The sequence below is a fragment of the Chlamydotis macqueenii genome, chromosome 7 (genome assembly GCF_036417535.1).
Source record: "Chlamydotis macqueenii isolate bChlMac1 chromosome 7, bChlMac1.mat, whole genome shotgun sequence".
Lineage (NCBI taxonomy): Eukaryota > Metazoa > Chordata > Aves > Otidiformes > Otididae > Chlamydotis > Chlamydotis macqueenii.
The window spans coordinates 4893840-4914426 of NC_141562.1; the positions used below are offsets into that span (position 1 = coordinate 4893840).

The window sequence follows — 20587 nt, forward strand, 5'->3', positions numbered from 1 at the left end:
CTATTGCCCTACATTTTTTCTCTACTCTTCCTAATCAGTACGGATCTCTGAATCGCGTTATTTTGGTTGTGTGCTTCATATTCTGTTGCCACACACTTCATCGTGCCTTTCAGAGGAGCAAGAGACTGAAAACTACTAGAAACATGGAAGAAGAATCCTGTTTGTTTTCTGCTTGGACAATGGGGACAGGACTCGTGTGTAAATAGAGCTGCTTCCTTTCCTTTAAAGAAGTAAGCTAGACAGCATATAAAACAGTTGTACAACTGTCACCCGATAGGTTATATATAATACTTTCATTTGTTATCCTATTCTGTTTCTCTTTAAAACTCATTAATATATTTTTACATTTGTGTACCTACTCTTTTATTTCTATGTATATTTAACCAGAACCTGCCTTCCCCCTTATCTGCTTAAATTCCAAGTCTGTACCAAATCTTCCTGTATTGTCACCTACCAGGCATTAATTATTACCTTTCTTTTGTACATTTTGGATTATTAGCAGCACGTTACCTTATTACAATTTTCATCTTTCTGTGTCGCTGAAATCCTACCGGCTCTCTGTAGGATATTACTCCTAATGTCTGTCATTGTGACAATGCACTATTCTTTTGTTCTCTCTAAAAGGAACATAGGATTTTTCTTGTATCAGACAGACCTCCAAAATCTTGTGCTGAGGTATCTCGTTTCCACTAGTCTACAGAATTTTCCAGGGGAATGTAAAAATAGTCCACAAGGAACCTAATCAGTTACGCAATTTCATTTATAAAGCAAGCAGACACCAGTGACATCGTGACTCCCACAGGCATTAGCATACAGCATGGTACAGGTGGGCTTTCTGGTTGGTTTGCTACGCAGTTCATCAACATTTCCAGAAACTCCTTGCCTGAACTGTAGTAATTGGTTTTCTGCTATTTAAGTCTATCCTTCTGTTAAAAACCACCTCTTTTCTAAGTGTGTGGACTAGAAGAGATTAAGCTCTTCCCCTGTTTATTGAATATGCCTGCTTGGTTTGTCCAGTATCTTTCCAGTTACTGAACTCACTGTATTTTCTAATAGATCCAGTTACACACAGTAAAGTTAGCTTCTCTAGAAACACTGGTATCTACCACTTTTAAATACACTGGTTTCTCTATGCTTCTTGGGCTTTATTAGACATTCTAAGAGTTTTGGGGTTAGAATTTTTTCCCTAGGTCAGAGTTTTGAACAATGAAATTTTTAATCGCATCTTACAATCTAGACTTTCCTGTTTGTCCATAGTTGTTTCATGATGTTGGTTTTTTGGATTTTGTTGAACTATTCTGGAACATTGTTTCATTTGTCACCTTGTTCACATATCAACACATTGATTATTGTGAACATGGAGACAGGTAGTTAATTTCAATAAATTTTAACTGGTCAAACACTAGGAAAAAGTAAATATTTTTTTAAATATTGAGACAGTTGTTAGGGTAGTATTCTTTTTTTTTTTTTTTTTCTTCTTCATTTGGTTTGCAAAAACTATTGAAATACCCCACACTTACTTGCTGGAGTTGAATTCTTATTGGGGTTTTAATGTATATTTAAATTGATTCAAATTTTCATTAGGTATTCTTTTTTTCAAATTTATAATCAGTGCTCATTTTCCCTTGTTCGTTGCTTCTGTATTTCTCAGAATGTTCATTTTGTACATTTTTAAGACATGCAAAATCAGTGAATTTTGGACTCACCCATGTACCTGTCTGATTAGCTGTCCTGGTTAGCAACTGGTGAAAATACGTAGTTCATAAAGTTATGCAGAATATGTTGCTTCACAAGAAAGCCTATTTGGCTACCAGTTTTCCTTTCTAAATGAGGAATTTCGTACTGCTGCTACCAAACGGATGGCAAAATGTGCAGGAGTGGCACTGAGCCACAATCAAAAGTTAAGGAAACCGAGACTCCTCACTCCAGTGAATGGTAAGAGAAATTCTTACCCTGAGCTTTTAAGTATTTCACCAAACATTTCATTATCCAAAAATTATGTTCTTCAGCTGCAAATGTGACACACATTAATTTGCATCTGACAACTTGTTGGCTCAGTTGGTGGGACATTGTGTATTCAGATGATTGTCACATGCAATTATCTCATAAGTATGTCATAATGATCCATGCTACCTAATGCAGTAATGCTGTTATATGCTGATGGTAAGCAATCCTTTCTGTAGTGAAATTGCAAAAAAGCAGAAAGGAATCTGAGAGATTCTGTATCGTGAGGTTGGTTCCAGCAGAACTGCTCATTAGAAAAACTGGTGTGAGTTTTTTAGTCTTGTTAAATCTGTGAAACTTTTAATTTCTGGGTGATTCTTGTTCACACTGATGCTAGGTGAACATTTTTAGCTTTCAACTCCTGCTGTGAAGTTGTACAACTAAAAAACATGTCTCAAAACTATGATCATTGTTAGAATTACTTTAGTGCAGACAGGAAAATTCATCTGGTACAAGCTACGGAGGGACCTGTTACCTCGAAGTGTCGTCATTCAGATTTACACACAAGACAAATTCAAGGAAAACCTAAGGCTTTACCACGCAGCTGATTAAAGCAGAGTTTTTGAGAAACACAGTAGAGAAGAAAGGTCATGAAGACAGGAAAAAAGAAAATAGTTGTGTAGAAAGCTGCTAAATATTGAGGAGGGGAAAAGATATGTAAAGGGACCAAACTGAACCAAAGACCCATGAGAAAATAATTCAAGAAAATCAAGTACTATGGCAGGGATGAATGAAAAACATAGAGTTGGGAATCTGGGGTGCTGCTGGTGACGTGCTGCATGGGACTGTGTCCCACACGGCCCTGTGCCTCTGTGAACAATGCAACCATTTCCCACTTGAGTTGCAAGTAAAATTAACTTCTGAAACGCACCTCAACCTAGAATGTTATATTACCACTCTGTCAGTCTTAAAATGCTAAATGTGTGATATTCTTCCCCTTTCTTGCACCTGGCTGCATCTCTTCTAGTGTTCTTAACAGTGATTACAGGAAGTGTTGGTACCTTGGTTTTGGTTTTATCAGTAATATATTTGTTATATCACAGAAATGAGACCTGGCCGACGGAGTCGCACAGCAACAGAAAAGACGAGGCATGGCGGGCACTGGCAGTGGTGAGAGAACAGATGCAGGTTTCCATGAGAGCTGGTGTTGGGACAGCCTCTCGGGATGATGTGTGGGGCAATGCAGTGCTGACTTCCACTCCCCAGGAGGGAGCTGCTAAGAGTCTCCTGCGATGGGTAATTCTTGGGCCATTCCATTTTCAGTAAGAGCATCCCAAGCGTCAGCTCATCTTACTCATACAAGATGAAGCAGCATGACTAATCAATTCTAAAAGTATTTCTGATATACTATTACCTTATTACTTGTTCTTCAGACCAGAGGTGGTACTTCAGAGGTAAATAAACTGAACTGATCCTTATAAATTTCAGTTCTGTTATAACTGGAATTTCTGTGGTTTAGAACACAGGAGGGCTCCCATAACTTTTGCCATATTTTAATTCTGCCGTACTTTCAAAAGCATGCAGAGCATCTCCCCACTCACTCACAGACAAATCACCTATCCAGGCATCCTGAAGCTTTGTAAATCCCCTTATTTTTCTTCTAGCCTAAAAACCTACCTTTTAAATATCCTATGTGCCTCACCAGGTTGTTGTGACCTGTCCATAAACATTCATGGACCAGCCGTAGTGGTGTAGGGACAATCTTCCAGGAAGCTGCAGGCAGCTGCAAGGTGCCCTGGGCACTAGGTAAAGGCCGTGTGTAATGTGACATATTAGCAGTGAGTTTCCATACATTATGCGGGGAGATTGAGTAATGAATTCCGGGCAAGCGATGTCACTCAGAACTTCTGAAACGAAAATGCTAATCACGGCTGTAAAGAGCATGAGTGGATTGAGGTTCTTCTTGTATGACTATTTGTAGGTAATTAGTATGAAGTCATGTGGGGAAACTCCTCCTTCATGTACAGTGTGTGCTGGAGAGAAGGTTCGCGTTGTGAGCGGGGTTACTACAAGTTCCTAAGAGGAAACCTCGATCGGGGGAAATATTAGCATCTTTTCTTTTTATCTGTAAACGTGCCTGTGTGGCTACTCTATGCCCTTTGAGCTCTTGTACAATTTAATTTCACACTGCAATCACTTAGTAAAATGGAAAGGTCTTTCACCATCTCTCCCACTCTAGTCTCCATTCATAAATAAATGCATATCACAGATACAGATCACAGAAATCCTTCCCAGCTCTCAACTAATCTTCTAGTTTAGCCAAAACCCTGAAGAAAAAATTACACTGTTTTGAAGTGCAGCACATCCAGGCTCTGCAGGTGGAGGGTGGGAATGCCCACTGCAAATTGCTGCTCTCCCCACTTAAAATCAAGCTGAGCCTCTGTATGACCTCTCCCTCTACTAACAGTCCAGATTAACAGAGTCCTTGAGATAACAGGTCCCAGATGTGCAAGGGTTCTTAAAATCAGTGTTAAAGTCAACACATGGGGATTCCTGGTATCACAGTATCAAGTGAAGTTGATGTGAAATCCACTTAAAAGCAGATGGCTGCAGTCTATATTTGAGTCTTTATTTGCATGGTATGCATACGGCCCCCTGAAAAGCATATCAAAGTGTGCCACAAAGATGAGCTGCATGTAGTGGCAGTCTTGCAGTTGGTAGGTTGCAAAATGTGATCGTGCCACAGCTGCCAAGTTCAATCCAACAGCAGCAATCCAAGAATGAATAATACAATTAGCCTACGTTCCTGTGTCACAAACAAGTAGGCATGCAGTTGGACAGTTAGGATCTTGAATGCGTATCACCTTTTTACCAGTGCAGTGTCTGTCTGCTGTAACAACACTTCAAGACCCTTGGACTCAAAATCCCCAAATTTAGGTCACATTTCAAGCTTTTATTCCTTCTTTTTCTTTAGAAGATTCCCTTAACCACTGTTGTTGTTTCTTGTCCATCGTCACACAATGGTGGTAATATTCACTCAGTTACTTCATAGTCTTATTTATGAAGATTTCTAAGTTGTAAACGATGTATCAGTATGAAATCTTGTCATTTAAGGTTTTTTCCTCTGCACGACTTTATCTACTAGGATATAAGAAGGGTCCTTTAATAGGTATGTTTCTAAAAATACCTATTTAGAAGCTTTTATCAAAAGGGTCCTCCTTGTTTATCTGTCTGTAACTTCTATATTGTCTTTGAGAGTGGGGGAAGGGAGAGAATGATTAAATCTGTACAGCGGGTACCCATCTCCCCGACGGCTCTGCTGAAGCATCTCTCTTGACTTTTTTCTGTGCCGCCACATTCTGTTGCCTATCTTGTATAGGGCAGGGAAGCCAGGCGCACGCATTTTCTAGACAAACATACTTAATCCCTAGCCAGATGTTGCAGAAGTTCAATGATGAACCTTCAACGATGAATCTTCAAACAGGTGTTCAAAGCTCCTCTAAAATAATTTCAGTTTGCTGAGCTAGCTCTGAGCCTCATTTACTAGTAATCCAGGGTGGTCTTTAATAGAATTTTTGGAACATTTTTTCTGTCCTTGGAAAGTGACCTCTGTAACTCGCAAGTTCCTAGTCATACTGTCTGCATGAGTTTTAATACATCTGACTGTGCACGAGCAGACCATGACGAGTGATTTAGTAGCCTTATTGCATAAGCCTAGAGATAATAATTCACATCATATTCCCAAATAAAAAACCACCCCTGTGAAAGAAGGCGGTTGTTTTGCTTCTCACCAAGGCCTGTAAATGAGGAAAACTGCATTGTTTGTTCTACCAAAGACACCTGTGAACTCCTGGCAAAACAGTTCAAAGCTGTTCTGCTGGTGTCTCCCAACTGTGAAATAAGATGGTGTTTTCTTTGGCTCATCTTTTGTCTTGTTTATTAAATAATAAATCCTTCAGGGCCAGAACTGTCTGTTTTTATGGGTATGCACAGAACTTAGCACCCAAGTGCTAATTTTGGTTTGGGTTTCTAGTGGCTACTGCAATTAAAACAACATTTAAAAGAGTGTAGGTTTTTTATAGTCACTAGAGAACAAGCAGATTGATGATTAGATTAAGTGAAGTTATCATTTCCAAAAATGGACTTGAAGCTGAGAGGATAGTAACTAGAAAATGCATACTAATTTAGCTACTAATGAAAAAAAAAAATCACCTTCAGATTAGTAGTAAAGGAACGGAAAACACCGGCATGGCACTGTATGTATAAAGTCAGTGTTCATCCCTAGCTTGGATACTATGCAAAGATCCTCTCATCTCAGAAAATCTGTAAAAGCAGAAACAGCTCAGAGAAGGGCAATAAATATGATCCTGAAGACATGGAACAATTTTCTTACAAATAATAACTGAGTTGGCTGTGACTTCTCGGTCTTGAAAATAAATGACTGAGAGGAGAAAAGATGTAAGTCTAAAAATAATGCACGATGTGCCAGATGGATACCAGCCAACTTGTCACCTCCAGTGCAAGAAGTAGGGTACATTAGATGAAGCTAATAGGAGCAATATTCAAAACAAACAGATTCTTAATGCAAAGGGCAGCAGGCCTGTGGAAGGGCAGCTTCCAGTTCATTGCCAAGGAAGCTGCTAAGAGTTAAGACAGGTCCAATGAGTGGATAAGTACACAGAAAAAAAAAAAGAAAAACAAAGGAAAGATTACTACGTACCAAAGTCACATCCAACTCGGGAAGTTCTCTGAAGTGGAAGCAGTAGCAGGCTGAAAGCTTACTGGCCTAAAACACACCCCTCCCCTGTTTTCACTCATTAGGCATTCCTTTGAGACAGGATTTGGGAGAAGATGGACCCTCTGGCACAGCCTAATATGGTTCTGTAGTTACAAAGCATGGTACATGCTATAGTCATCCCTACAATACCGCCAGTGGTTGAATTGCTATCTCAAAACTCTTAACTGGCTGGACATCCCTGATGTCCTTCCACTTAATGGGCATGAAGTGTGGGTCTCTCTGGAGTGTGTACCTGAAAAGCTTGCAATTGTACATTGTAGTTCTGCCCTGAATTTTGTGGTCAGGGCAGTGCCTTGCCTGACAGCTTTCTGACGGTTGAGTGAATGTCACTGAAGAAGCCACTTTTAGCTGCTTGACAACAAAGAACTTAGGCAGGACTGACAGCCCCCTCACGTAGGGGCTGTCTTTGCATGATTGTCATACTGCATTACATGGTTGTGTTACTCTAACCTTCATTAGAAGAATAATCTATAATGCGGTAATACTATATTATGGGAATAATAATCTGTAATCTATCAGACTTAATCTATACTACAAGGAATGTAAAAATCACAGGTGCATAACTACCAGAATCACTCTTGTTTTTTTTTTTTCAGAAGAATTATCTTAGGAGCTATTATCCCACATTCAAGGGCTAGAATTTTTAACAAGGGTAGCCTGCAGTACTATAAATAACTGCTATTTAGTTTCGGTGACTTCCTGTCTTAAAGTAATCTGTATAAAACCATGCATGCTTTTCAGAAATGTCTTATTAGAAATCCTATTTCCATCTGAGAAGCTGAAAGAGCAGAGCAAGCAGGCATGATGTCATGTATGTGCAGAGTTCATTTTGCAGAGACTGACTGGTCCAGTTGTGTCGTGTTAACTGCAAGGTTTATCGTAAATTAAAAGGATCGAGTGTCCTGGGTGTCCTTTGCTTTGCATGTAATGGGGTAGAACACTGTAGGTGTAGCACACTTGAATGAGTTTGTCGTAGAGAACAGAATTTAATCTCCTGTTTGTTTTTAATGAAAAAAAAAAAAATGGTCTCTGCTACCAGTGCACGTGTATTACTGGTATGACCGCTGGTTGAAGAAGAGCTTATACAGCACTAGTAGGCTGTGGTTCACCTGGCAGTTTGGAACTGCACCATTAATTATCTGGATTGAATAAAATGTATGCAGATTGTAAAATATCCCAACAGGACTAGTTTTTTAGAGACGACATATACCGGCTTATGAAAGGAGTTGTCTTGCTAGTGGTATGCTGATGGTAGAGCTTTCTTTGACCTCACAAACCAGGACCAAACCACATTTTGTGGCATTAGGAATTTGAAACACTTTTGAAAGTTCTTATATACAGAATCAGGATGGCAACTGCAGAGGATTTAAAAATTATATCTGAATAGGACTAAAATGCATACAAAGTATTTTGACCTAAGTTACTAAACTGGTGTTCTGGGAAAACTAAAATGATAAATGTTGTTATTTTCAAATAAAATGTGAACCATATTTCCCTTTATAAACCGTTTCACCTGGAAAACTGCTACTCGCTTTTGTAATTCCTCAGGCAGGTTTCCTGGGAAAGCCAAGCTCAGGAGATGAAACAATATCACGGGCACCCTGGGGGTCTGCGATACCAGGATGACGCCCCAGGAACGTGCTTGGGCACACCGGTCTGTTTCATCATGTGTTATGACACAGTTCCCTGGGTGCTGTCGGTGACTAACGCAGCCCGGGCAGCCCGTGACTCCCGCTTCTCCGCTGCACCCCATCACCCCATGGGTGTGATGGCGGCAGCCCGGCCTTTCCTGCCCAGGTGCTCCCCAAGCCCAAAGGCGTTGTGTGGAATTACAAAATTTTAGATACTTCCTGTCACTGTTAATACCTGGGGTAAGGGGCTGTGAGGAAAAAAAAAAAAACAAACCCCAAAGCCCCACACAAACACAACCCCAACCCCCAAATGATTGCAAAAGGGCAGGTAGTGAGGGATGTCATGGGGGCCCACTCGGCAGCCGTGAGGGCAGCTGGTTGCCGCACTGGCCCCCTGTCAAGGGCCAGCACCGACTCCCTCCATCCCACTGGAACCGGCTGCCGGACCCCGCAGCAGAGCCCCCCTGCAGCCTGCGGGCGGTGACAGCTCCGGAGCTCCTCTTCCTGCGCTGCCCCGCCGCCATTTTGCGCTGCGCGGCGCCCTCCGCCCGCAGCGGGCGCTGTGGCGCCTGGAGGAGCCCATAAAAGGAGGCGGCGGCACCGGCCGCGTGTTTCGGTGTGTGCCGGTGTTTGCCCGGCTGCCCGTCCTGCCTGCCCGCGGCATGCTGGCGCTGAGCGCTGCCCGCCGCCTCCTTCGCCCGCCCGGGGACCTGCTGCCGCCGCTGGGGCTCGCCTGCATGTGGGCGGCCGGGGCCCGCGGTTACTGCGCAGCCCGTGCCAGCCCGCCGAACCCGGTGGTGTACTTGGACGTGGGCGCCGACAACCAGCCGCTGGGACGGGTTGTGCTGGAGGTAGGGGCGCCGGGGGCTGCTGCGGGGGCTGCCGGCAGCTCACCTGGCGCTGGGGGGCAGGGGGACGCTGCTCGGGAGCAGAGGGCGGCGGGACGCCCGGGCATGGCGGTCGGTGAGCGGCAAGGTCAGGGCAGGCCCGCGGCTGGCGCGGCGACCGGGGCCGCGGGGAAGGCACAGCCGCCCCCGGTGCGGGTGGGAGAGGGGCCCGGGGGATGGTGGCACTTGCCGGGCTGCCGGAGCCACTGCCCGGCCGCCCTCGGGACTCTGCTTCTTGGGCGAGAGGGCGGTGAGGTGGCTCCCTCCTGGGTATGGGGCCAGCAGAGTCCGAAGAGGGCTGAAGCGGGGCAGCGGTCTTCGGTCGTGGCGGGGAGGCTGGCCTGTGTCAGCAGCCGGTGGCTGAAGCCGTCCCTGCGGGACCGGTCTGTGGGGTTCGGGGGCGGTGTCGGCCCCTGGGCGGCACTGCTGTGGCAGGGAGCCTCAGCGGAACAAAACTTGGAACCGCTGTGTGAAAGCTGAAATACTGAACAAGAGTAAACTTCTGGCTGAAGCCGCCGGCTTGAGAGGAGCAGCGCGGTTCCAGCAGTGACAAAGGGCCCGAAGCTGTCGGTGCAGCCCCGGGCCCCCGCCTGGCTGCGTGGGGCTGGCGTGCTCCTGCGGCCGCGCTTCCAGCTTCGTCCGGCTTCTTTCTTTTTTTCTCTAGGTGCTTACTTACTGTTTGATTCTTAGTTTTTGGTTTTTTGAGGTGCAGCCTCTGTGACCTTCCTGCTGCGTGTGAATTGAAAGGTTTGCGCAGCTCTGTTTGAACTGGCAAGCTGGCTCAACAGCCAGATAGCAACCAGCTTTATCGTTCAAAGTTCCGCCTCTGAAATAGTCAGCCGTTTAAAGAAGGTGTGAACAGGAAAACTGCGGTACGCTTCGCTCTTACGAACAGCATAATAAGCACCGAGACTTTAATTGTGGTACACCCCGTATCCTTAGGGCCAGCTACGTGCCTATGAATTAAATGCCTTGTGTATGGGAAGGAACGAGGGCTGTGCTCCAGAACCTGCAGAGGGAATGTGGCTCTTCCAAATTGCTCCCTACTGAGGGGATTCTGTGGCCTTCTGCCTCCAGCACCCACGCTGGGTCTATACGATAGAATTCTTAAAATGTAGTTCATAAGGGTTCTCTCTAAACGGATCTCCCTTGAGGCTAGAGCCCAATTCATTTTTCTGCATTGGAAGCGTCAGCATATAAAGTGGTTGGATATTACCAGCTCTCATGTTCTCAGGAAGTAGCATTTGAGGGAGTCATAGGTAAAAACGCTGCTGTGCAAGTTCCTTGTTCATCAATGAGATTTAGTAAATAGCTGGATGATAGTATAAAAAATAGCATTAGTGTTACTGTGTGTCTTGTGGCAGTGTTTAATTTCCATGTTAAAGTTTTTTATTGTGCCAAATCTGAGCGCATTGCAGCATCACCTCGATGTTTCAGCTAAGTTGTGGTTAGATTCAGCTGCAAATTATAGGCACCCGAGGAGAGTATCCTAAGGAAGGAACACTTTCTGCCACAGCCGTGCTATTTCTAGGTGTCTGCTGCTGGCTAGTATCAGGATAGATAAAACTTTGGTCTGATCTGGTATGGGCATTTTTATGTCACTTTTCCCAGGCAATTGTAATACCGTACGTTCTTAAGATTAGTAAAAAGATGCATACTAATCAAAATCAGTTGTTTTTTTTTGTTGGTCCTGAATGTGTATGTAATAACATCATGTTTCAATTTTGATACACAGTTCCTGCTCTTCTTTTTTGTTTACTTTTTCTGCAGATTCCAATGGATGGCTCTATGCTGGGGAGACTTCGATCTCTCCAGTTGTATCCAAAGTAGCTGTGGTCCCTGGGATCCATCAAAAAGATTCTTCTTAGTTATTACTTAATTATTGTGTTGATCAATGAAATCGTTAGACACTGCTCAAGTTGCTCTTCATTAATGGGCCAAAAGTTGTATTGAAGAGGTATTTTTAATTATTAGCCAAATGCTTGGAAAATCTTAAGGTGTTCTTGGAATTTTGAATGGCTCATGATTCTGGATAGTTCATCACCTTGGGAAGAGAGTTCAGTTGTACTGGCCTCCTGTGTAGAAGTTTTCCTATGTATTTATGAAAATGCTGACTTATTAATTTGTTTGTTTATTTTTCTTTAACAGCTGAAAGCTGATGTGGTTCCAAAGACAGCAGGTAAATGCAGCATGTCAAGAATTTAATACTTAAATATTTAAGGTTTACGCTGTGATTTACAGGAACATCCCTGTTTATTAATTAGAGAAATACGATACAAACTTTGTCTGAACAGTTCTACTGAAAAGTTACAGTTTGTTGTTATTCCAAATAGTTTCATTTTGTAACTTGCACCAAGACAAAATAGTCCGTATGTTGGGTTATCAACGGTGAGTAAATATGTTTAAAACCACATTAGTTTTCAGTAAAGTCAAACCTCAAAGCAGTTGGGAAGGAGTAAACCAAAGGGATGGTGTCTCTTAGAGTTTCCAAAGAGCGTATAGGGTTTTGGTTTCCTAGTCACCAGCTGAGCAGTGCAAGCACGTTACAAAGTTTTTTGTGGTTTATCACATGCTTCCTTCCTCATCTGCCGATTTAGTGGCTCTAAAAAGCTTGTGCTTTTCTTTCAGTTCCCAGTAGATTAATATCCTTGGGGAGGGGGACAGAAGAGGGCTGGAGAAGCATAATCTTCACAATTACTGTAGAGAACAAAGGCATAAAAGTCAGAAAGACTCCAAAGTGGTAGGTTTGGGAAGGCAGGAGGGTTGGAGTTAAGCTATAACAGCAAAAATAAAAGGGAGGTGAGGTGGGAAAGGGTTGTGTTTGTACCCTGCTCCGATGCTAAACAGAAGCTCTGTCTCCTTGGCTTTGTAACAGAGTTGGTGGGGTTTTTTTAAGGGTGGAAACAAGAAATAAATCAATAAGACCTTAGAGAGGTTATAGTTTTTTTAAAGTGTATAAACTTGGGACATAGTTCATTTAGTTGTGTTTGGTTATATTACATATCACGTATGGCAACATAATACTTCAGACACAGTTAGTCTAGTTGCACTTGATTATATTATGTATCATGTATGGCAATATAATACTTCATGCTTTTTTTCACAGAAAACTTTAGAGCTCTTTGTACTGGTGAAAAAGGATTTGGGTATAAAGGATCCACTTTTCACAGAGTGATTCCTTCATTTATGTGCCAGGTAATGGTGTTTTTTTTTACTTTTGCTGTTAAATTTATCTGTATGTTATTTATGTATTTTTAGAACCAGTTAGACTAGTAGTAATGTCTTAAGCGTCTCTGCTCTAGCTTTTGCTAACTGCAGAATAAAGAAGTGACAGTGTGACTTGGTTATGGCTGTTGCTTAGCACATCTTTTGTACAATTAATATAAATTATGTGTATACTGTCTTAAAAAACCTGGGTTAAGGCATTCAGCTTTTATATAGCAGCGAGCTTTAGTGTGGGGCATATTTGGCAAAACAGCGCATGCTTGTGAGAAGCATTTATAGGTGGAATGACAATCAACCTTGTGTTCTAAGTGAGCTAAGAAAACAGCATGTCCATTCTTTATTCCTAGTAGAATAATCTGTTCACAATAGAGAATGTGTGTTTTAAAAAATATATTTTTTTCCTTTTTTTTGAACAACTCCCTAATGTGGAGGGGAGGAAGGAACTAAAAGCGTTGGGTTGCTTGGGGCAGATTTTTGGGATGACACACCTGAAATGGATTTTGTTTTGATTTAAAGGATGAATCTTTCAGAATTCTCAATTAAAGTCCATGCATGTTGACAGTTTTTTCTTAAACAAAGAGCAACAACAACAACAAACAAAAACAAACAGAAAAAGGCTTTTTGTGAAAGCGCCTTTCTGCTGCACTTGGCAGATGAGCAGGATTTCTGTGCTGTAGAGATTCCTGGTGGCCCTCTCTTCCCTTAGAAGAAGCTACATTTCAACAGAATTGCATTGTAGTATGGCTGTGTAAACAATTTGAGATAAAGGTCATAGTAAGAGTTCTTTATGTATTAACTGATGACTGTGGTGGTCCCCTGATATAACTATTTTTTAAAACAAAAAATAGAGCTATCGAAACAAGAGGCCCTAATCTTATGGCATTTCTACTAAGAGAAAGGGGACAAGTGTGCTGTAAAAGACCTATTTTATTTTGTTTGAAATGAAAACTAACATTTTGTGATGCTGACAAAGGGACTAAGTTTAAAAGTCTTGCTGGTGTCAGAAATACATAAGAAAAACAGAAATTCTTCTCTCCGTTCTGCCACTAATTTATGACTGTGTAAGTCAGTCCTCCTTGTGTCCTTGTTTTGTCTCCACAAATGGACCTGAAATGAAGATATTCGGTGGTTGGTTCTGTGATACGGTGAGAGGATGAATTAATGTTTAGGAATTACTTATTGGTAATCATTGCCGAAGTATACTGTTATAGGTTTCAAGTATTTTAGTGAGAGGGAACAGCAGAGGCCTTTCCACATGTTGAGATGGGGTGTTATGATTCAGGCAATTGGTATAGCCTAATTGGCCTCCTAATTGGAGGTCATCATACCCAGGACCTGGCAATTGAGATGCCTCCAGATGGCACACAGCGTGCAGAGCATGCTTCTGGGACTGCGTAGGAGTATCTGTAAGAGATTGCGTAAGGTGAGAATGGGAAGATGAACACCACGTGAAATACTTGTTAGGTATGAGTTCTTTGCTGGTATGAGTGGTGTCACTTCTGGGATGGCCAATTGCTGGAAGCAGTGTTTAGTAGCCATCTTTAGGAGTCTCTGTGGCTGAGGTTTTTTTAAATTTATTTGTTGGGTGTTGTGTGTCTGACCTAAGATGGTGGTCACATCTATCCCAGCAAGCAGTATGTAGCTGAGGGAAATTTAAAATAGCTCAGGTGTAACACTTAAGCAACAACACCTAAAAATAGCAAATAATGAAGATCCTGACCAGTGTTTATACCCATCTGGAGAAAGAAAGGGAAGAGGGGTGGTGGAAAAAAGTTCTCACGTCTTGCCTATGGTAATTAATTTGTGTGATTTTGTTTTGAGGCCTTTGAGGTGTTTCTTAAAATCACTGCCATTTGTTGGACTGCATTTGCAAAGCTGGTAACGCAGAAAGGTGGTTGTTTGAGTTAGGGATGTCAGTTGAAGAATATCAGCAATATCTGGAGCAGAAATTTACTTTTAGCTTGATTGTATCTTCATCTAGTTACATGGTTTTAAATCCTCATGTGACCATACCAGTTCTTAACCTGAAGAAAATTTGCTGATTTTATTACTTTTAAATTAGAGTAAGTGAGTATATTTTCAATACATCATTTCTGATGTTAAATAATGCTTGTGCTCTAGTAAAGTTAACAGCCGTTTCTGTTTCAGGGTGGTGACTTTACAAATCATAACGGAACTGGTGGAAAATCTATTTATGGCAGTAGATTTCCAGATGAAAATTTCATTCTTAAGCACGTGGGACCTGGTAAAAAAACATACTCTCTACCTTCTGATGACTGTAACCTATAATGAAGCATTGTTTATGAAGAATTTTTTTAAATAAAGTTTTTTAGATGTGTGGGGCACTTAGTAGTTACAGAAATGTCAAGGAAGTTTAACAGTGCATTGTCCCTGGCATGTGCTTATTTGTGTAGACTGCTGTACAAATATGAGTCAGCCTGTAACGAGTGACATTGCCACTCTTGCTCTTATTATAAAAGGGACTTTGTAAAATAAAGTGTGGAGTTTTTGTATTTTACTTACAGATTCTGAAAAGGTGAAATTAATACTTTTATTTTCTTCTTTTGTAAGTCATAGACTTCAGTTTTTACTTAGATGATTATTGTAGAAGTGAAACAAAGTGATCTGGGATTTCTTATTTACTAGGTAACACAGGCACGTCCTTTTAAGCTCAAATTAAATTCAGAAAAAGCAAAGGTAAAGCCATACATAAGAACATCTGATGGAATTCGAGCATCTCTCTTTTCTGGGCTGTTACTTCCTTGTCACAGGAAACTACTGCTGCTGTTGAAGCACAGTATAGATTATGTGATGTTAATCACGTTCAGGACATGTACAACTAATTGCATTACTGACATTCCTGCTGTGGAAAGAAGAGAGGCTGGGCTGGAGGGAATAGTCAAAGACAAGCAGTTGTCATTAGAAATCATTTAGAGACAGTGTGAGACCGTCACATCTTCTGTCTGTCCATCTTTAGTCTAAATGTGCAGAGAAAAATTCTTCTTCACTGTATACTTGTTACACCAATCTCATAAGCTGCTGCTGCTGTTCTAGGTGTTCTTTCAATGGCCAATGCGGGACCCAACACAAATGGATCTCAGTTCTTCATTTGCACTGCAAAAACTGACTGGTAGGTTCTCACCTCTGCATATTAACCTAAGGAATTGATGCCTGGATCCAGAGGGTTTGGAGTTTTCTTAGGTGCTTTTTTTTGTTGTTTATTTGGGCTGATATTTGTTTGATTTGGTTTGGGGGTTTGTTTGTTTATTTATTTTAAATTTCCAAATTATTTGACTTGCAATGGAAAATAAATTGTTTTGTCCTACTTGAGGAGGAAGGGCCACTATCTATCCCTCATAATGCTTCTCAGGTCCAGAGGTAAAAGATTTCATAGAATCGTAGAACAGTCAGGGTTGGAAGGGACCTTCAAAGGTCATCTAGTCCAACCCCCCTGCAAGGAGCAGGGACATCTCCAATCAGATCAGGTTGCTGAGAGCCTCATCCAACCTGGCCTTGAACGTTTCCAGGGATGGGGCATTCACCACCTCTCTGGGCAACTTGTTCCAGTGTTCCACCACCCTCATTGTAAATATTTTTTTTCCTAATATCTAATCTAAATCTACCTCCCTTTATTTTCATGTCACTTGTTGTGCCTTTCTCATAGAGTTGATCAGCAGGTGAAAGCTGTGAAGGATCTGCTAAGATCCCTTCACTGAGCTTGGTTTGGTTCAGTTTTTATTTGTTTTAAGTAACACTGCCTTTGTTTATTTGTTATACAGGCTAGATGGAAAACATGTTGTTTTTGGACACGTAAAGGAAGGAATGGATGTGGTGAAAAAAATAGAGAGCTATGGTTCCAAGAGTGGAAAGACCTCCAAAAAGATTGTCATTACTGACTGCGGCCAACTGTCCTAGCCTTTTGCCCTACCATTCAGGAAAACTTTGATGCTGTGAAGAATGAATCATAAAAACCCTGAAACATTTCTGATCCCATGAGTAACATCTGTGGAACCATATTTTCTATTTAACTTGGTCCAACTTTTATACTTATATTGAGTAATATTGATTAAAAGCATAAAACAATAACTGAAGCATGTTTTAACTGAGCTACCTTGGTAGTCACACTGTCACAGATTTGGTGAAAGTAGTAGTATGGTCACCCAGAGCATGTCTGACTGCAGTGTTGATACTGTCCTTAGTATTCGGATGTTTCAGATGTTAGAATTGGTGGTGGTATTGTCACCTAAGTCTTCTGTGGTTGGAGGTTAGATATAAATTGGGAAATACTGTGTTTCTTTTGGTGCTAATAAACCCCTATGCTGTTATGTGTCTCATAATTTTGAAAAAATACTACTAACAGTGCTCTCCAGGCTGTCTGCAACAAGACTGTCAGACATTTTCTTATGGTGTCTTAAGTCTATCCAATATAATTAATGTGTGGTTGTGGGGTTTTAAAAATTAATTGGTTTAATATTTTCTTTTTGTTTTTCCTTTTTTTTTTTTCTTTTTTTTTTTTTTTTTTTTGGTAGTCTCAGACCCCTATTTAGAACTGAACTCTATCTTACCTTGCTTTGGTGGAACGATTTCACATCTGGGTTAAGTAAATTGCTTTAGGTTGAGGTAGCCTACTAGTAGAGCTCTGCCTGGGCAATACGACCACAAATTAGCCAAAAGATCATGGGACTTTTTTTTTATGCGACTGTGAACTTACTTGAAGTGTGGTTCTGCTCTGAGATCTGGTTCTCTGAGGAGTACAGCACAATTCTCAACAAATAGCCGATTTTTGCACTTTGACAATATAATCAGGGTGTAGTGAGCTTGCTTGAATGAGAAATGGATTTCACTGCTTTTGTTCCGTTGGTACTGCGAAGTCAGCCCACCTTGGGTGTTACATGGATTATGATTTCTTTTCATGCATCGCCAGCAGAAGTCAAAATTGGTCACCGTGGAATCACAAGGCCTAACTGCGGCAGCAAATTCATTATTCTTGGGGTTGATGCACGAGAAGGAAGGAATTGAGCTGATCAGATAAACACATTTCATTGGTATAAACTGGTATGTTTTATGTGGAGTGCTTGAGCAGTAACAAGTGTTGGAACCTCACAACATCACTTTTAGGATCACTAAGGTTGTCAAGTATTAGTGGTCGTGGGGGAAAAAGCACTTGACTGTTTTTGTGCAATAATGTCATTACTAAAGAGAAAATTATAGTGATGGCTGTCTTCAGATGTGAATTTACTTCCATTGCATTCTGATAATATGTGGGTTTAAAACTATTTTGCACTGGATTTTTTTTCCACTGAGGGCTGCACTGTTGTGCATACGAGGTAGTATTCAGAGTGTAATTTTGCAGAAAATGGAATTGAAAAGCTTTTTATTCCTTCCACTATAGCCAATTCATCTTTGTCGTATTTTTTAAAAACTAATTTGTGCTGGTTTGGCTTATTTCAGTTTGATATAATAATGAGGTTTTTTGTCTTCTCTTAATTTGTATATGAAAAATGATTAAATATCATTCTGACACCAAAAAAAGTCTGTTCCTTTCTTGAAAGCAGGAGTGTGGGGAGCTGAAACCCATTGTGTTTACTCGGGCTATTCTGTTGGCTTTGCGATGGGTCTGATCTAGGGGTACTGGGAAGCCATGCTGTGGTTCAGAGATGGAGCCAGCGAGAGGCAGAGTAATGGTGCTTTGCCTCTCACTAGTGAATCTAAAAGAGCTGGTGTACGTTCAGGTTTTGAGGCTGTTCTCTTGTCTGGTTTGTTCCATCAATTTGCAGAGATAATGGCGGAAATGTAAATTTACTGGGTGTGGGTTTTTTAAACTTTCTGAATTTCTTTTTGAAAAGTTAGTAGTGCCAGCTTTTTGCTGGAAAATTGAAGAAAAGTTCCTTCCTTGGTGTGTGATCAGAGATGACCTTAAGAATTGAGCATCTTCCTGTGTATCGGTGGTATTTGTAGACTGGAAAGCCCAATGGAAGATGCTTTGCCACAAACCAGTCCATTTTCTGAGAACTGTGTTAAGTATCAAATAAGTAATAGTATTATGCGTGTTATAATGATGTATTTACATATAGCTGTGGCTTTTACAGGAACATTTATGCTCTGGCTTCTGAAATGTAAAAGCCAAAATTTTCCATCAAGGCTCACAGTCTTGACTAGCAGATAAATGTCAAGATCTGCAGGATCGGTGTGATTGGTAACGCTGGCTTTGGTTTCCCGATCCCAGTTTTTCTGCCGTTAAGTGTCTTTGCTGCCTGGGGGCTTAGAGCAATGTAACGTGAGTCTTAATGTTTTAACTAAACAGGTCAGTCTCTTAAAGTTTTCTTCTATAAAGTATCTTCCTCAATATGGGTTTCTCTGGGATTCTGTTCTTCCTGTTTTTCCTTTCTTTTTTCCTGCTGACCCCCTTCCGTTTTATTCAAAAAGAAAAGGCACAGAGCTCTATTCCAGTGTAAGCCTTGCGCCCTTGCAGTATTGCAAGAGTGTTCCTGCACTGAAAACACAACTCCAGCTTCTACTAAGCTGTTTTTAAGAGATGATTGTGACACCCCAGGACACCACAGCAATGGTCGCAGGACCTCAGCATGCTGGATGGCTGGCCCTAGCCCTCTCTGGTCCTGTGGCTGTCAGCCTTGGGTAGCTTGTCCACCTCGTACGCAACCCAAAGTCAGGATGGCAGTTCATGGGTGAGTACACAGGAATCGGCCTTTGTCTGTAATTCTCTGCCGGAATCTGATTTTCTACACAATCCTAAGTGCCTGCCTCTCTCCTGTGAGCCCCCACGCATCACAAATAGCTACAAGGGGAAGAAGGCTCTTCTTGATGGTTTTGTCAGCTTCACAATCATGGACTAGAACAGGAAGAGTCGGGCAGCACCACCGCTTGTCAGTGACTTCCATGCTCCAGGATTTTGTACCCTTTCATGTCAAAGTGATACATGTTACGGCAACAATAAACTTCCTCACGGCTCTGTCATGTACAGAAAAGGATTTTGACTTCTAAAGTTAATCCACTTCGATGCTGAGGTAGGAAACTGGCCAAAGTTATTTTTTCAAAACGTTAAGATTTTAAATAGGTGTATTTTCCTTGTCTTCTGCTGGTGACAAGCATTGATCTTAATGCAATTCAGAACTTTGTTCATTTTAAAGTAGCTGAGTGATCCCAGGGTAACTAATGTTATTCATGTGTACATTAAACAGGTGAGGAGTTGCAGCCATGCAGGTTGATGTACAGCGTGATGTTTCCATCCCCTGCCCGGTGACCCATCCCCTCCACGCTGCTGGGGCTGGGCTGCAATGCTGGCTCTTGGCTGAGGCGTCCCGGAGGGCAGGGAGTCCCTGCTTTCGGTGTGGCAGGTGGTTAGATCCCACCTTTCCTTCTCTGTTGTAAGAAAGACATCTTCCCCACCGAACGATCCGCGCGGAAGTTATTGTTTCCCCCCGCGTGTGGGTGTCCGGTTCGGTTTGATCCACGCCGCGAGCGGTGCGGGAGCGGCCGCCTCAGGCCCGTCTGCGGCACCACCCCCTCCGCGCCACCAGGGGGCGCCAAGCGCCCGCTCCCTGCGCGCCGCCGCCGCCGTGGGCGGGGGCGCGGAACCAGGCGGTGGTGTTCCGTCTGGGGCAGCTTGGGGGGGGCTTGCACCGCCCTCACGGGTCAGGGCAGACAGGGAGGTGTTCGTTGTGGGGCCGAGGTTTTCAGCGGGGCTGAGTGCTCTCCGTCCCCCGGGTGTCCTGCAGAGCAGCCTGCAGAGGGGAAGGGGGGCCGGCTTGCCCGGGCCGCCTGCGGGGCGGGGCGCGGGGAAAGGAGCCCGCAGAGCCCGCTCGGCGGGGGCTGCCGCTGCCCCGCTGCCGAGCGCCGCGCCAGCACGAAATAACGCGCTCCGAGGGCACCCCTCGGTAAAGCGCAAATAAATACACACAGGAAAAAACGAGGTTGTGTTTCAAAGTTGTTTCAACGAACTCACAAATGTTTTTGTTTAGTCTCATGTTTTAATTATTTGTTCCAGACTTTCTGCTTACATAAAGTGCTTTCTTTGGTGCTAGGCTGAGGCTGCCTCTCTTTGTTTATAAAGTTTAAATGCTTTGAAGTCAAGGCATTCAAGG

The 20587-nt window shown here is 42.4% G+C and overlaps 1 protein-coding gene across 1 annotated transcript; it reads left to right on the plus strand.

The window, feature by feature from the left end:
- Positions 1-8982: 8982 nt before the first annotated feature.
- Positions 8983-18017, plus strand: PPIF (peptidylprolyl isomerase F). Its single transcript, XM_086752494.1, has 6 exons — positions 8983-9224; positions 11409-11439; positions 12367-12455; positions 14634-14730; positions 15540-15615; positions 16265-18017. Exons 1-6 carry the CDS (start codon positions 9036-9038, stop codon positions 16398-16400), a joined length of 618 nt encoding a protein of 205 aa, XP_086608620.1. The 5' UTR covers positions 8983-9035; the 3' UTR covers positions 16401-18017.
- Positions 18018-20587: the final 2570 nt, after the last annotated feature.

What these genes read in the sequence shown, in the direction of transcription:
- PPIF (XM_086752494.1), top strand. Translation starts at nt 9,036, where the DNA reads ATGCTGGCGCTGAGCGCTGCCCGCCGCCTCCTTCGCCCGCCCGGGGAC. An exon ending in TCTTAAGCACGTGGGACCTG is followed by an intron (nt 14,731 to 15,539) that starts GTAAAAAAACAT and finishes CTGCTGTTCTAG; the next exon opens with GTGTTCTTTCAATGGCCAAT. An exon ending in TGCACTGCAAAAACTGACTG is followed by an intron (nt 15,616 to 16,264) that starts GTAGGTTCTCAC and finishes TTTGTTATACAG; the next exon opens with GCTAGATGGAAAACATGTTG.